Raw genomic sequence first — 16,436 nt, forward strand, 5'->3', positions numbered from 1 at the left:
GCCTGCCCCTGTTACCACCCACAAACGGCCTCTCCTGTCATTCATTCCACTGGGCTGTCTTTGCAGGGCGAGCGAGTAAAATCTGTTCGCTCGTACTAGTTTGCGCACGCGCACTACACGCATGTGCACATTAGCGAACATCATCTGCAACAAGCGGCCGCTATATATATATAGTATATATATATATATATATATATATATATATATATATTAGAACCCCCCCCCCAGAAAAATCATGCGTTTGCCCCTGCCCTTGTTCAGAAACATTTTTTTTTCCCTTTGACACGTCGCTGGAAGGAAGAGGAGCCGTGGCACAGGAGGTGCAGCGCCACCCAGACCTAGAGGAGAAGAAGTCAGAAGGAAGGCGCATTCTTCGAGGCGATAAGGTATTTCATGACTCATGAGACTTAGCAGAAGTGGGGAAAGGGGGGCCCTATGTTATCAGTCCCAGGCCCCACAATTCCTGATGACACACAACGCAGTTGCTAATATCAGCAGTGATATGTAAATGTTTGCATTCACATTGGGATCACAGCCTAACATAAGGAAGCCCACTTCCCCTTACTCACATCCGTATACCATACCGCCCAACTGTCCCGCAATCACAGTGATGTAAACTGGGGGTGCCACTCAGGAGTTGCTTATTTCAGCGCACGCTATGAGGTGTCTGGTATCGCAGTCGCTAATTTATGCAGGCCCATGCAACGCCGTTCCAACACAATGACACGCCTGTGTTCGGCTGAAACCCCCCCCCCTTCACCACCCACAAATGGAACTTCCTGTCACTCTGCCATGGGTCTGCGTAGCCTCTGCGATCAAAATGGCTGGTTCCAGCACGCACACTGCGATGCATACGCATGTTCAGAGCGCCACAATCGCCCAATTGCGTGCGAATAAGCAACTGCGATCTTTGCTGAATCAGTCACGTTATCCGATGCTGCGTTGGACAACTCCAATAAGTAGCGCAGCAGGACTGGGCGCGTTAGCACAAACGGAAATGCAAAGATGCTTGAGAATAGCTTTACATCAGGGACATAACCAATACCGCTAGCTCCCTATCAACGTCACTCTGTAGGGGGTGATAGACCTCCAGCGAGCGAACAACCCATGAACACAGTCGCTCGCTCTGTCTGTTGCTCCACTCACTTCAGCTCTATGGTCATGAACCTGGTACACCTGCCAATCACAGGCGCTGACCCAATGAGTGGGCGTGGCGTGGGCGGAGCGGTGTGACGTGGGGCAGTAGTGTTGCCTATCTCGCTGCTGGCCGGGGTGTACTCACTGTTTCACACACCGGCAAGGCGGCAGCGAGTACCGGACACCCGTCTGGCCAGCAGGGCTCTCTCCCGCTCCCCTCCGACCCAGATCTCTGCTGCACGACCGGACGACACGGCCGCATCCAGCACCTGCTCCGGGGATGGAAGCGGAGAAAATGGACGAGAATGAATGGAGCTACCACGGAGAGGGGAACAAAAGCCTGGTGGTGTCTCACTCACAGGTGAGGGGGGCCGGGGGTGGGCTGGTTCATCGCCGTGTGGTACGTACTGAGCCCTCGCAGCTTCGGGCGTTGCACACGGGTAATGTTCCCTGTCACCCTGGTGTTCCTCTTACGATGCACCCACAGAGCTGTCCCCAATGGAGGGGAAGGGGGTATATGGGTGTGCCTTGTTCTGTCATTACACTCTGCGATATGTCAGTGAGGTACTTGGGGATAATGCTGACACTGTCCTCTGCCCCCCTATGTATTGGGGGCTGTGCTGTCACTCTCCTGTCCCTCTGTAGTTTTGGGGGCTGTGCTGCCACTGTTATCTGTCCATCATGTGTATTGGCGGCTGTGCTGTCACTCCTCTGTCCCTCTGTAGTATTTGGGGCTGTACTGCCACTGTTATCTGTCCACCCTATGTATTGGGCGCTGTGCTGTCACTCCTCTGTCCCTCTGTAGTGTTGGGGGCTGTACTGCCACTGTTATCTGTCCACCCTATGTATTGGGGGCTGTGCTGTCACTCCTCTGTCCCTCTGTAGTGTTGGGGGCTGTACTGCCACTGTTATCTGTCCACCCTATGTATTGGGGGCTGTGGTGTCCCTGCCCTCTGCCCCCCCTGTGTATTGGGGGCTGTGGTGTCCCTGCCCCCTGTGTAATGGTGGGGCTATGCTGCCCTTGCCCTGTGTATTGGTGGGGCTGTAATTGCACTTTGTTCCCCTCATATAGTTGGGGGTCTTGTGGTGTTTTCCACTTGATCTTGTATGTGTTAAGGGTCTGTTGTTCTTACACTGTACACAGGGCGTGGGTGATGGTGCAGTCATTACACCCTTTCTCTGAAATTAACATAACTCTGCTTACAGTATGTATATGTGTGTAACTATATATATATATATATATATATATATATATACACACACACTGAACTAGGTGTAGAACAGCATGGAGATTTCTTATCATTTGCATGTATGGTGGACAGGCCTGGGTCTTGTTCTTCATGATTCATATGCGGTCATCAGAGCTGACAGCTGTTCTATACAAAGTTGAAGATATATACATGTTTATACTGGTAGTGTGGTAATGTGTAAAATATTAGGTGACTGTGACTAGATTTGAATGTCTGTTTTTTGGTTACTGCTTTATGTTATGTCTGTGTTGATTACATTTCACATTTGGACATCATAACTATGTTTATGAAATGGAAACTTTGAGTTCTCCTCAATCCCATGCCATGGAGAAGTAGCACCAGGGAGTATGTCATACTTATAGGCTTTATCAAAGCTTGATGACGACTCATTGGCTTGCTCACTGCTGCGCGTTGCAGTTTGCATTATGTAGTGGGGCCATGATGTCACGGTAGCGAATCGCATCACCAATGCTCCGTTGTCTTCACTAGGAAGTGGGAGGGATCCAGGAAGGTGGCTTACTCCCCAGGAAAATCGGGATTCACCTGAACAATTCAGGAAAGTAGCAAGTATGGAACATGTGTAGAATTTTATAGAGGCACCTTTTATGCTAAAGTAAGCTTACAGATTTCAGCTGATAACTCTCCCATAACCTTTAAATCACATTACAGCATTGATCTCATCACTGGGTAGTGAATATAGGTACCACTAATACTGCAGGTAAGTGTAGTCAAAAGTAGACAGACAATATAGCACAGCAGCAAGAACATTTTATTAGGAGACTGCATGTAATGAAATTCCTGGCCAGTATCTGGAAATATCCAGGTGAGGGCTCAAGGAATGTAGTAGTAATCTTATACCCCTTCTACACTGCCGCAGAAATATGTGTTATTGCCGGGTTAACCTGGGTCGTCGCTCGGTGTAAAAGGGTTTAACCTGGGTCCAGTGACCCAGGAGTTCATATCTGCTAGCTACCCAGGTTGGTCCAAGAAGGATGCGGCTTATAGTGCAGTGTGAATGGGTAATCCGGGTCCTGTTCACTGCATAGGGATAGCTGCATTTCAAGCTTTTGGAAATGACCTCATCGCCAAGCCCCAGCAATATCCCGGGTCCAGCCTGCGGTGTAAACGTGCTTCAAGCCTCTTTGGCACTACTTGAAACCAGTGTTCAGTGTCCCGGGCTGGACCTGGGATTTAGGTGTAAAAATCACCAAAGTCCCGAAAACATGGAGAGCATGGAGGAGCGCAGTAACTGGGCTAGTGTTGTAACAAATAACCCTCCTGAATCATATCAATTTACAGCTTCTACCTAGTGTTCTTCTCAGAAAAATTAGCTAGCCAGGTGGCGTTGAGAAGTAGCCGGTTGGGTGCAGTGTAATACTTTGCAATAATGAAAAATATTGAAATCCTTATATTGATGTGAACTTGAGATTTACAATTTTAATTAAAGTTAATAGATTTTTTTTTTTTTTAAAGGCTCGCACAGATATTGCGCACTTGCAGGCTGGACATAGATATAATGGTGTCCAGCAATGCAGACTGGAACACAGTGCTGCACACTCAGACACTATCATCTCTGCAATTTTCCCACTGTACAAACTGCACACTACCTCTTAGAGATGGAGGAAGGGTTTCTGTAACTGCCTGTCACAGTAAATTGAGCGCAACAAGACTGATGTTGCCCACCTATCTCCGGAGCAGGGTAGTGCCGGGGCGCATGTAAAGAAAAAAAAAAAAGCTGTGTGGAGTGCCTGTGAAATTGATCCTGGGTAGAACACTGCTACCCTATAAGTTCCAGCCAACTGCCTTTCTGAAAAGGAATGTGGTACAAAATATAGTAATTCAGAATGTCTACATGATCATCATGTCGACATTGTGCATGTTGACAGTCAGTGTTCTTACAGTATGTAAGATTTAATCCTAACGCTGACCCTCTACATAATGGGGAGAAGCAAACTCTCAGTGTGGCGATGTAGCCCCCTGGGATGAGTGCCCGGAGCTGTTGAATTGCCTGCATTGCGCCCGGCACTAAAGTCGGGAAATGCATTTTGCCGTGGCTAATGGCCAGGGCTTAGTGACTAAGATCTTGCGGCAGCGGTGACACCACGCATCCACGCAACAAGCAGGGAGCAGGGATTGGAGCAGAGCACAGGCAGCCTCTAAATGTTCAGGTTTTCCCCACACCAACAGGCGTGTCAGTCAAAGTGCCTCGGCGTGTCATAGGTTCGCCATCACGGCCTTAGTCGCTTTAAACTGCAGTTTCCGACTTAATTGCCGAGCGCTAGCCCGCAGCTAGCATCGTGGCACTAGTTGTCTGATTTCTGCTTGCATCCTCTAGTCGCGGGTTTACAGCGCTGCCAATTTAATAGCTCTGGGCGTTCATTGCGCTCAGTTGAATTCCCTTCTTTGTGACCATGTTAAGATAATGATTTATTTATTACCAGTTATTTATATAGTGCACACATTCTGCAGCACTTTACAGAGAATATTTGGCCATTCACATCAGTCTCTGTACCAGTGGAGCTTACACTCTCTCTATTCCTTTCCTGTACACACACATACACACTATGGTAAATTTTGTGGGGAGCCAATTAACCTACCAGTATATTTTTGGAGTGTGGAAGGAAACCGAAGTACCCGGAAGAAACCCACGCAAGCACAGAGAGAATATGCAAACTCCACACAGTTAGGGCTGTAGTGGGAATTGAACCCACGACCACAGTGCTGTGAGGCAGTAATGCTAACCGTTACACCGACTGTGCTGCATACCTCCCAGAAGAATAAGAAAAACAAAATAATAAATTTTATGTTCAGTCTGGTACACACTAGACGTTTCATCCGATTGGTGGATCGGACGACATATTGTTCAATTGGGCAGTGTGTACCCGCTATGTTGCTGATGATGCACGCTCCCGCCAAATGCAGCATGGCCTCTGCTGTCGCTCCCGGCATCGAAAACTGAGTACGTGCTTGCCGATGCCAGGACCCACTGCACGAGAGATCGCGCTGGGTACATATCGTTTAGTGTGTACCCTGCATTGATTAAATTGAAGTAGTTGTGGCCATACCTAGCTGCAATAACTTTTTTTTTTGCACAAGTTTACTTCATTTTAATTGTAAGGAATTGCTTTTTTTTTTTTTTTAATTTCTACTTCAGGGTCCATAGGGTATCCACAGGATACCTTGGGGTATAGGTGTGACGTCAGTCGCAGGGCACCAAAGAGTTAAGCTTTCAGCCTCCCAGGATGCACTAGGTCCCCCTCCTATACCCCGCCCCCGGGCCAAGGCACCTCAGTTTAGTTTGGTGCCCGGCCGGAGTCGGGTGCACCTGTTGGAGTGGGGGCTAGAAGAGCCCCTGAAGCTTTTTCTTCATGCAGCTGTGGCTGCACATCTGGATGAACAGCATGGACAGTCAGTCCTGACGTCCATGCTGTCTTCCCTACACCCCGCTGGTACCAGAACGCCGGTACTGATCCGGGGATGCTGGTGGGCGTCTGGGGTCACAGCTAGCGGTGACCCCAGATGCTCCGGACCATGGCCGGATTCAAGGGGGACAGAGGTAAGCAGCGGGGTCCCGCGGTGGGTCCCCGCTGATCACATGGTCCTAAGTCCCCAGGCAGGCGGCTCCCTGGGGACTGGCTGCAGCGTGGAGCCAGGCGACCAACCTGCGCTTCCACTACCCCCTGGGACAGCGGACCGCAGCAGAGCGGTAGCGCTGCGGCGTCCCAGGGGTTAAATGCATGCCAGGGGAGCGCGCCTTCCCTGTCTCACAGCCGGCGCCTCCCCCGCTGCACACAGCCCTCTCTGCACTGTGCTGACTGGTCCTGTGTCAGCGCTCCTCCCCCAGGCCAGCTTCTCTCTGCTCCTCGGCGGCCATCTTCTCTGCAACGCATGGTGAACGCTGCTGGAAGTCTGGAAGGAAGCATCGTGGTCTGGGTCCCCCCGCATACCTCTCCTCCGCTGTGGCTCAGGTCTGTGTATGCAGCGCTGTGTCCTACCAGGCCCTGTGTCTGTGTAGTTGAGTGATCAGCGCTGTTAGTGCAGGAATTGTTATTTCTCTGCATTGTATGTGACTGTGCTAGCGCTGCCTGTAACTATTCTTCTCTAAACTGTCAGCTTTATTACTGTCCTTGTTCTTTCTGCTAAAGCCCTTGCGGTGCGGTGCTGCAGGGTGGTCTCTCGCCTATTTAATACTTAATTGGTGAAAGAGGTCACATACGTGGTGCCATCATGTCTGAAAGTGATTTTCCCCTCCGGCTACAGTGTACCACGTGCAAAGTACCGTTAGCGGAGGGGGAGGGTAGCGCGGAGGGCCTTTGCCGGCAGTGTTTGTCCATGGCGCGGCCTATTACGGTTACAGCACCGGTACAGGAGCCGCCCTGGGCTTGTTTCGCTCAGGCGTTAACAGCTTTAGTGGGCCAGTTAGCTCCGCAGCCCGCGTTTACTCCGATGGGTTTGTCCCAGCAGTCTGTGGTGTCGTCACCCATGCAGGGGTTCCCACGACAATTGGTGGTACCCCACAGTCTCCCTATTTCCCCGCTCCCGGGTTCTCAGGAGCCAGCGTGGGTTAACTCCCTGACGAGTTCTTTACAGCACTTGTCGGATGTGTTGCAAGGGGAGTCTGTGATGCGGCCTCATAAAAGGCCGGTGGCGTCTCTGTCCGCTCCTTATGAGGATGACGAAGGGACGTCTGATGATGGGGAGATTCTGGATCCTTACGATCAGGAACCTTTCCATACTAAGGACGCTGATGCTAAGTCCAAAGTATATATTCCTGGACTTATTCGGGCGGTCCGCACAGCCTTGGTGATTGAGGACGAAGTTCCCCCAGCGGCTAAATCTAAGTATGCCTTTTTCAAAGATGTGAAGGGCGATGCCACAGTCTTTCCTCTTTCGGGTCAGTTGGTGGACCATTTAGAGGAGGCGTGGAAACAACCTGGCAAAAGATACCAGCCGCAGAGACGCCTGGCGGTGGCTTATCTGTTCGCGGATAATTATTTTGCTAAGTGTGAATCCCCTCCACAGGTGGATTCTCACGTGACCCGTCTTGTCCGTAGTGCCACATTGCCGATGCCATCCATGTCCTCCCTTAAGGATGCTACGGACCGCAAGGTAGAAATCTACCTGAAGTCCGCTTATTCCCTTGCAGGGGGGGCAGCACGGCCGGCTATGGCCATTTGCTGGGTTGCCAGAGCGATGGAGCGCTGGGCGGATTCATTAGAGGCTTCTTTTGAATCCGACTGTCCGGCCGAACAAGCGGAGTTGATTGGCAATCTCCGTGATTCGGCCACCTACATCAACGAGGCGGCTCTAGACATTAGTACTCTGGTGTCTAGAATTTCTTCAGCAGCGGTAGCTGCTCGTCGCACCTTGTGGCTGCGATCCTGGAAGGCGGACGCAGATCCAAGAAAGGTCTGGAAGCGTTGCCGTTTACCGGAGAAGTTCTCTTCGGTCCGGATCTGGATAAGATTGTGGCCACGCTGGCGGCAGCCAAATCTGCTTGTCTCCCGTCGGCCGCTGCTCCTTCTGGTTCTGGACCATCGTCCTTTCGGTCATCTAGGGCCCAGGGCAGGCCCAAACCACAGTCGTTTCCTCGACAGGCTGGCCCTAAGAAATCGGTCAAGCCCCGGAAACAGGCATGGAGTACCAGACGTCCGGCCCCCAAGCCAGATGACAAGCCTGCGGCCTGACGGTCCGGGTCTCCCCTTGGGGGATCCCAGGGTGGGAGGCCGCCTGCTGCAGTTCTCCCGGTGTTGGTCGTTCATTACGACAGACACTTGGGTTCTGGAGGTGGTCTCTCACGGGTACGCCCTCTCCTTCCGGCACAGACCCCCGGCTCGATTCTTCACCACGGGTCTACCATCAGACCGGAACAAGGCTACGGAGCTGCGGAAGGTATTGCACACTATGCTCCAGGCTGGAGTTATAGTGCCTGTTCCATTCTCCCAGAGGGGCCAGGGTTTCTATTCAAATCTATTTTTGGTACAGAAACCCAATGGGTCATATCGTCCGATTCTCAACCTCAAAGCACTCAACAAGTCTTTGCGGGTCCCGAAGTTTCGGATGGAGACCCTACGGTCCATCATTCTGGCGCTGGAACCTGGGGACTACATGGTGTCATTGGACATACAGGACGCTATGGCGGTCATGGCGGCTTCTCTGCGGCTGCAAGGAGTCCGCTTGTTGCCGTACTTGGACGACCTGTTATTGGTGGCAGGATCTCCAGAGCTCCTGTTACACCACTTGGACCTGACCATTGCACTGCTGCAACGGCACGGCTGGCTAATCAACTGGCAGAAGTCCACTCTAATCCCGTCTCGGAGGATTCTGCATCTTGGAGCCTTATTGGACTCGGGACAGCAAAGGATCTTCGTGACGGAGGACAAGATCTCTGCTTTACAGTCAAGGGTGCGCAGTTGTCTGCACAGCCGCCGGGTGTCCTTACACTCGGCGATGATGAGGTTACTGGGCTCCATGGTGTCGGTGTTCGACATGGTGGAATACGCCCAGTTTCACTCTAGACCTCTGCAGCACCTGATCCTGTCCAAGTGGAACGGGCTGCCTCAGTCTCTGAAGTTCCAGACGATTGTGCTCACCCCGGAGGTTCGCCTGTCCCTTGCGTGGTGGTTAAAGACGACCCACCTCAACAAGGGACGTCCGTTCTGGGTTCCAAATTGGGTCCTGTTGACAACGGACGCCAGTCTTCGGGGCTGGGGAGCAGTTTCGGGTCCACACTTGTTCCAGGGCAGGTGGACACCGACAGAAGCGGAGCTTCCAATAAATATCTTGGAACTCCGTGCGGTCTTCAATGCTCTCCTGCAGGCACAGCGGTTTCTCCAGGGTCACCCGGTGCAGGTCCAGTCGGACAATGCTACCACCGTGGCCTACATAAACAGGCAAGGAGGAACTCGCAGTCGGGCGGCTCTCGTAGAGGTCTCTCGGATCCTGGTTTGGGCGGAGCGCAATCTTCCGGCCATATCAGCGGTCTTCATCCCGGGAGTGCTAAATTGGGAGGCGGACTTTCTAAGTCGCCAGGACGTTCATCAGGGGAATGGTCCCTGCACCCGGACGTTTTTCAACTACTGGTGGACAGGTGGGGTCTTCCAGAAATCGACCTCATGGCGTCCCGGCACAACAACAAGTTGCCGGTGTACGGGTCTCGCACAAGAGACGAAGGGGCGTCTCTGGTGGATGCTCTGTCCGTCCGGTGGACGTTCAGGTTCGCATACCTGTTCCCTCCGGTCTCCCTTCTTCCACGGGTAATCCGGAAATTCAAACAGGAAGGAGGGACGCTCCTGTTGATAGCTCCCGCGTGGCCCAGACGGCACTGGTTCTCAGACCTTCAGTGTCTGTCCGTGGACAGTCCTCTGCGGTTGCCGCTACGACCGGACCTTCTGTCTCAGGGTCCTTGTCTTCACCCGGACCTGACTCGGCTGTCTTTGGCGGCGTGGCTGTTGAGACGGCCATGCTGAGGTCCTGGGGGTTTGCCAGCTCTGTGGTGCGTACCATGTTACGAGCTCGGAAACCGTCTTCCGCGAGGATATACCATCGCGTGTGGCATACGTTCTTCCAGTGGTGTCGACCGAGAGGTTATGCACCGCGGGAGTTTCGTCTGTCTCGGATTCTCGCCTTCCTGCAAGCGGGACTAGATCATGGGCTTCGCCTTGCTTCTTTGAAGGTACAGGTTTCGGCCCTATCTGTCTGGTTTCACCGTAGGATTGCTACAATCCCGGATGTGCGCACCTTTATGCAAGATGTTCTCCGTATTCAGCCGCCCTTTGTTCCACCTGTGGCGCCTTGGGATTTGGCTGTGGTCCTGAGGGCTCTCCAAGGACCGCCGTTTGAACCACTGGGCTCAGTGGATATTAAATGGCTAACAGCTAAGACTGTTTTCCTTCTGGCCGTTGCTTCAGCCAGACGTGTTTCTGAGTTAGGGGCTCTTTCTTGTAGACCCCCTTTCTTGGTTTTTCATGGGAACAGGGCAGTGCTCCGCACTCGGCCCGAGTTTCTTCCCAAAGTTGTTTCCCAGTTTCAGGTTAACGAGGAAATAGTTGTTCCGGCCTTTAACTCACCGGGTCTTTCCGTGGGTGAGGCCTCTTTGGATGTTGTGCGGGCCTTAAGGACTTATGTGGACCGCACTTCTTTGTTTAGGAAGTCGGACGCTTTGTTGTCCTCTATGGCTTCTGTAAAAAGGGTTGGCCTGCTTCAAAGCAAACTTTGGCAGCCTGGATCCGTATGGCTATTTCTGAAGCTTATCTTCATGAAGGCCTACCGGTCCCTCCTTCTCTGAAGGCTCATTCCACTAGGTCTGTGGGTCCTTCGTGGGCAGCTCGACGTGGTGCCTCGGCAGTTCAGATCTGCAAGGCTGCTACGTGGTCTTCTGTCCATACCTTCGTGAGGTATTACAGGTTTGACACCTTCGCCTCTCAGGATGCTTCCTTCGGGCGGCGGATTCTCCTTTCTGCACAGGAGCGTCCCCACCCTTAAAGGATACTGCTTTGGGACATCCCCAAGGTATCCTGTGGATACCCTATGGACCCTGAAGTAGAAAATATGAGATATGGTAAGAACTTACCCTTGTTATCTCTATTTCTACGAAGTCCATAGGGTTCCACAGGACTCCCGCCCTGTCGCACCTGTGCTGCATATGGGCTTTGCTCTGGTCACCGGTTTTCCGTCTCCCTCTGGTGAGAATGTGATTCTTGTATGTGTCCAGATCTTTGTTCTCTCTCTTCCTTCTCCTCCTCCGGCCTATGGCTTGGTAACTAACTGAGGTGCCTTGGCCCGGGGGCGGGGTATAGGAGGGGGACCTAGTGCATCCTGGGAGGCTGAAAGCTTAACTCTTTGGTGCCCTGCGACTGACGTCACACCTATACCCCAAGGTATCCTGTGGAACCCTATGGACTTCGTAGAAATAGAGATAACAAGGGTAAGTTCTTACCATATCTCATATTATATATTGGATTTCTTGCAGTTCTTTCCACATCTAGAAATCTGCTGTGGAATCAATAAGTGCACCTCCAGCTGATAAGGCTCCTTGTAAGTCCTTGCTTGTTTTATCTGGAATTACTTCTTTTCAAACAATAGTTTCAGGTCATGGTATTGTACAGCTTGTCCCTGCATTTTCCCTCCTATGCTGATTTATATAGTTCCACTTCCGCTGTGCGTTTTAAGCAGACTTGAAACACTAGATTTACTGATTTCACCAATATCACGAACAGCCCTGGATGTATTCTTCCTTTGTCCTTATTCATATGCACACCACTGTATATACAGGCAACAGGTGGAAGAGGGGATCTCGCCCTTGAGATTAATTTATTTGTCCTGTCATTGCATGGTAGCGGTCCATTATTTTGCACCCTGCAGTTGGAGCTGCAATAACTGATTAATGAATTGGGATTGGGTAAAAATAATTTAATTTGGTTATATTCTTTAAAAAAAGTATTTCATATGGGATTCATCCGTAGTTGCATTATGGTTTCATATATAGGCCGTATTCAATCAGCCACGGAAATTCCCGGACTTTCCGCTGCTTTCGACTATCTGAGACGCGAATTTACGGCATGCGCTTCTATGCGTTTCGCACTTATTCAGTTCCCGAAAAGGTGAAAAACGCAAATAGGCGAATGCATAACAGGCGGAAAGTACTGAATAGAATGGGGAAATCAGTCTGTACCCCAAAATAGGATGGACTGACACTGGAAATCATTACAAGTGTGTACTATTAGCCCTAATAAAAGTACTTTGTCCTTAAGTTGTGTTAAAAGCTTTCTAGAAGCTTATTTGTAAAAGTGGTGAATTATCTAAAACAGTATTTTTTGGTGAAAATAAATAGTCCAGTGAAATTTGGGGTACTTGAAAATGGGTGCTAGCATATTTTTCTCTCTAAAGTGCAATTTTTAAAAAAATTTGAAAAATCCACCTGCTGCATGCACCTGCAATCCTAAAAACACCTGTCCCATCCAAACAGCCCCCCAAGAAACCTATTTTGCTGGTTTTTATCCTTGTCCCCCCACTTTTTAAATTTTCGACCCAGAAATTACCTGTCTTTTTTTTTTTTTTCGGGGGGGGGGGGGGGGGGGGGGGTCGGTTCTGAGTTTTTTTTTTTTTTTTTTTCTGTCCAAAGGGTTCCGGATAATTTCCCCACATTTTCTCCCCAAAATGGAGATTTAGCACTTCTTTCCGCCTGCCATTCATTGGAGAAACTTTTCCGCCTATTTCCGTGCATTGAGTTTCCTGTTTTAAATATGAAGAAATAGGCTGAAAAATAAAACCTCAGGCATAGTGTATTGAGAATGTAGGCGATTTATGCTTATTTGTAAGTTAAGTCTGTTCATCAAACCAAATATTGGTATACTGTAATGCTGGGTACACACTGACTGATACATTGGCCGATCAATTGATCGGCCAATATATCTGCTGCCCGTCGGCCAGTGTGTACCCGTGATATGTTGGTGAACGTCGACGTTCACCGACATATCGCTTTGGCTGTGCTGCACAGCCGATGGACAGTTATGTCTGCGGACATATCTGTCCATCGGCAATTGCAGACCGCCTATACACACACAGCGGCAGCCACGGGGAGGGGGGTGGGACACCCCCCCCTGATCACCGGGACCTGCAGCAAGATACAGATTATGGCCATTCAGTGTGTATGAATGAACATAATCTGTAGATCACTCGATCTGCAGATATCTGTCAGGTAAAGGGAGACTGTCAGTAACAATTATGTTGTTCGTGTGTCTAGTTAGTTACTGGATCTCTCATTGGGGAGGGGGGGGGATTCAAATTTTTTTTTTTTTTGTCTGCGATCTCTTGTCTAAAGTGACAGGAGAGTCTCTATCCTTAAGGTGCGTACACACTGGTCGATACTGAAAAAATCGTTCAGTATTTGCCCCAAAACGATGAACGAAAACTACAAATGCTCGCTCCCGTATTATTTAAAATAATGTTAATGTCCCCTTCCATTAAAACATCTTTCTGATCTAGAGAAAAATGACCGGTCTTGATTTGAAGCATAATTGTTAAGAGAACCCTTTAGCGTACTTGCCAAAATGATGTATCTGCTCATCTGGATTAACCTGTAGGCTGCTTGAGATCAGTATGGCAGCTTCCTTCTTCTGCCAATCGTCACATATAAGGTAGACAACAGAGAATCCCCCGGAATCGTAACTCATTATCTTTTTCCTGAGAAGTGGGACCCCTGAAATCTGGTTTTCTGCCATGTGTGTCATGTCTGTCCATTGCTATATCTTCTACTGAATTCTGTGTGAGGGATATGCTGTTTGTCTAATTATACGCACTCGGGGCCTGATTCAGCTTTGGAAATCGTGAGAAAGAGCACGTAACTGTGAACCAGGACAAACCATGTTGCAATGCAAGGGGTGCAAATACATACATTATTTTGCATGCAGGGTAAATACTGGCTGCTTTTGCATGTAGCCCACAAACACTGCACAGCTTTATTTTTACACTGCAATTTAGATGTCTGTTTGGACACACTCCTCCCAAATCTACATTTCTCTGCACATTTTACATCAGTCCCACCGGCAGTGCAGCATGGTTTCACCAAGATGATCAGTTACGGGCTGTTTCTCACTCTATTTCCAAAGCTGAATCAGGCCCTCACTTCTTGTTTAGATATATATTCTTCGCGCACCACTCCTTCTCAAAGTGCAATCATATTGCTAGTAAAGACATTTTTTATTTTATTTTAAGGGTTATTTGGAGCTTCAATATTGAAAGTTATTACTGTAGTGGTTATGGGAAGACGTTAAAACCAGTCATAACGTCTCTTAAATGTAATTACTGTCAATATCTTGGTTCACACCAACTGAAGGGCACAAAGTGGGGACAGTTAAAATGTTGCACTTAAGCTGGGTACACACTGACAGATATATTGGTTGATCAATTGATCGGCCAATATATCTGGTGCCCGTCGGCCAGTGTGTACCAGCTATGTCTGTGAACTATGTCATTCAGACATATCGCGTCGGCTGTGCTGTACAGCCGATGGCAGAAATATCTGCAGATCTATCTGTCCATCGGCAAGTGTGTACGGGCAATACTTGCAACCGCAGGGAGGGGAGCCCCTGATCCGTCTCCCTGTCAGCGGGACCCGCTGCTGCCTGGAAGATGATGGTCGTTCAGATAGATCTGCCAGGTGTGTACCCAGCTTTAATGTGCGAGTAAGATTTGTGTGATAAGGGAAGAGGTGCAATCTGAGGCAATTCTACAACTAGACTCAACTTTCATACAATGTGCCAGTCTTAACCCACCCTCCCCCAATCAGACAATTTTTTTATATTTAAGACAAGTATTTATAATGAATAGCGCATAGGAATAAATTAAGAGCATAAATCAAAGACTTCTTAAAAAAAACAAACTTTTCTTCCTTTTATATAAGTACATTCTCACTGGAAAAGAACCTTTAAAGGTAATATATCTAATTTTTTTTAAAACATGATATACAATGTGATTTTAAGTAATCAAAAATGTTGAATTAGATTATAAATCGAGTAAAAATAAATGACATTAATATCAAACTTACTGCTATAAACCTTATCCCATATTAGAGGATAAGCGAAGCTCTCCGATATTTAATTTTCACAATATTATGATGAGAACATCCAAATGATAAAAAACCTGGATTGTTCTGTCCTAAGTAATAACTTAAATATCACTAAAATGATCCCTTGGGGCAGGGGTCCAATAAGCGGCCCTTCAGCTGTTGTGGAACTACACATCCCAGCATGCCCCGGTAGTAAAATAGTGGCAAGGCATGCTGGGATATGTAGTTCCACAACAGCTGAAGGGCTGCTTAATGCCCAACCCTGTCTTTCGGGGGCGGCCCTCTTGGCAAAAAGATCATGGGGACGGTCACACAGTGAAGCGTAAAAAGATATAAATGGGGGGAATTCAATTCAGTGCGATGATGAATAGCCGCTGGAGGGAGCTCCTGCAACTATTCAATGCGCTGTGTGCCTTGTCGGGAAGCAGGTAAGTCAGGGAATGACGGTTCTCGCGACTTAACCTGGTTGTGAAGGCGCTGTAACTGACATTCTCCAACTAAAGTGCCGGGCGCGCTAAGCTGGCAAACAACTGCGAGACCGGCAATTTTGTCTGATTTCTCCTCGCATCCCCAGAGGGGTGCAAGAAGAAATCCTGTGCCCGCCCAAACAGCTCTGTCGAAGCCGGATAATTGGCTGAGACAGAATCTGTTAAAATTAAAATCTGCACAACGCCATTTTGCGAATGGCAACAAGACGCCATTTTGCGAATGGCCGCCCAACGCCATGTTAGCGAATCTCATACAATATCCGTACATACGGCAATGCTATTATTTAGCGTCGTGCGATTCCCATGCAATAGAACAATGTTAAGTCCTCATTATATAAATACATACATTTACTAAAACATATATGGACAATCCTGCAAAACACGTACCATGGTGTACTTCACAAATACGTAGACGCACAACGCTAACTAGCGTCTTTTCTTAATATCCTTACACTTACACATTGCACACTTACATAAAAAGGTTCCCTAGCATTATGGTTAATATTCAAGGTTTTATTCATTATTAAGTATGTAATAAAGCGACTGTATTTAAGATCTCAGGTTTAGTACATGATAAGCAGACCGTGTTTGGTGCTATTCTAAACCACTGTTTATTTGCAGATCTCCGGATCCATCGACAGGGAGATTGCAACATGTGTCTGCAAATTATGGATCATAGAGTTAGGCATTGAAATGTACTCTGTAATGTGATGTTTATTAGCCAGTTTAGACTTGTTCTTCGGTGGGAAAATAGACACAAAGAGCTGTTGGAGGCCGGACTATTACGATACAGTTCATAGGTCAGTTTATATTGTAACAGAAGAACCAATGGGATTATGCCAACTTGTTCTATTGTATTGCCTATCTCTGTAAGAGTACATAAGCAAGCCCTCTGAATCTGATAGTCATCTTTCTTTGCTGTTGACTGAGGTTTCATTGTTGATGCTGGGAATCTGGATCCAGAGCGCATGCGTATGTTTTTCGACTGTACCT

The 16,436-nt window shown here is 48.7% G+C and overlaps 1 protein-coding gene across 1 annotated transcript in view; it reads left to right on the top strand.

Moving 5' to 3' along the window:
- Positions 1-1,204: 1,204 nt before the first annotated feature.
- IPPK (inositol-pentakisphosphate 2-kinase) overlaps positions 1,205-16,436 on the top strand; it is a 107,875-nt gene continuing 92,643 nt past the window's right edge. Inside the window, exon 1 of the mRNA XM_088456895.1 lies at positions 1,205-1,498. Coding sequence (XP_088313021.1) covers positions 1,418-1,498 — 81 coding nt within the window. The 5' untranslated portion in view covers positions 1,205-1,417. The remainder of the gene's footprint in view (positions 1,499-16,436) is intronic.

This window comes from Taudactylus pleione, unplaced genomic scaffold (genome assembly GCF_031769625.1).
Source record: "Taudactylus pleione unplaced genomic scaffold, aTauple2 ptg000726l, whole genome shotgun sequence".
Lineage (NCBI taxonomy): Eukaryota > Metazoa > Chordata > Amphibia > Anura > Myobatrachidae > Taudactylus > Taudactylus pleione.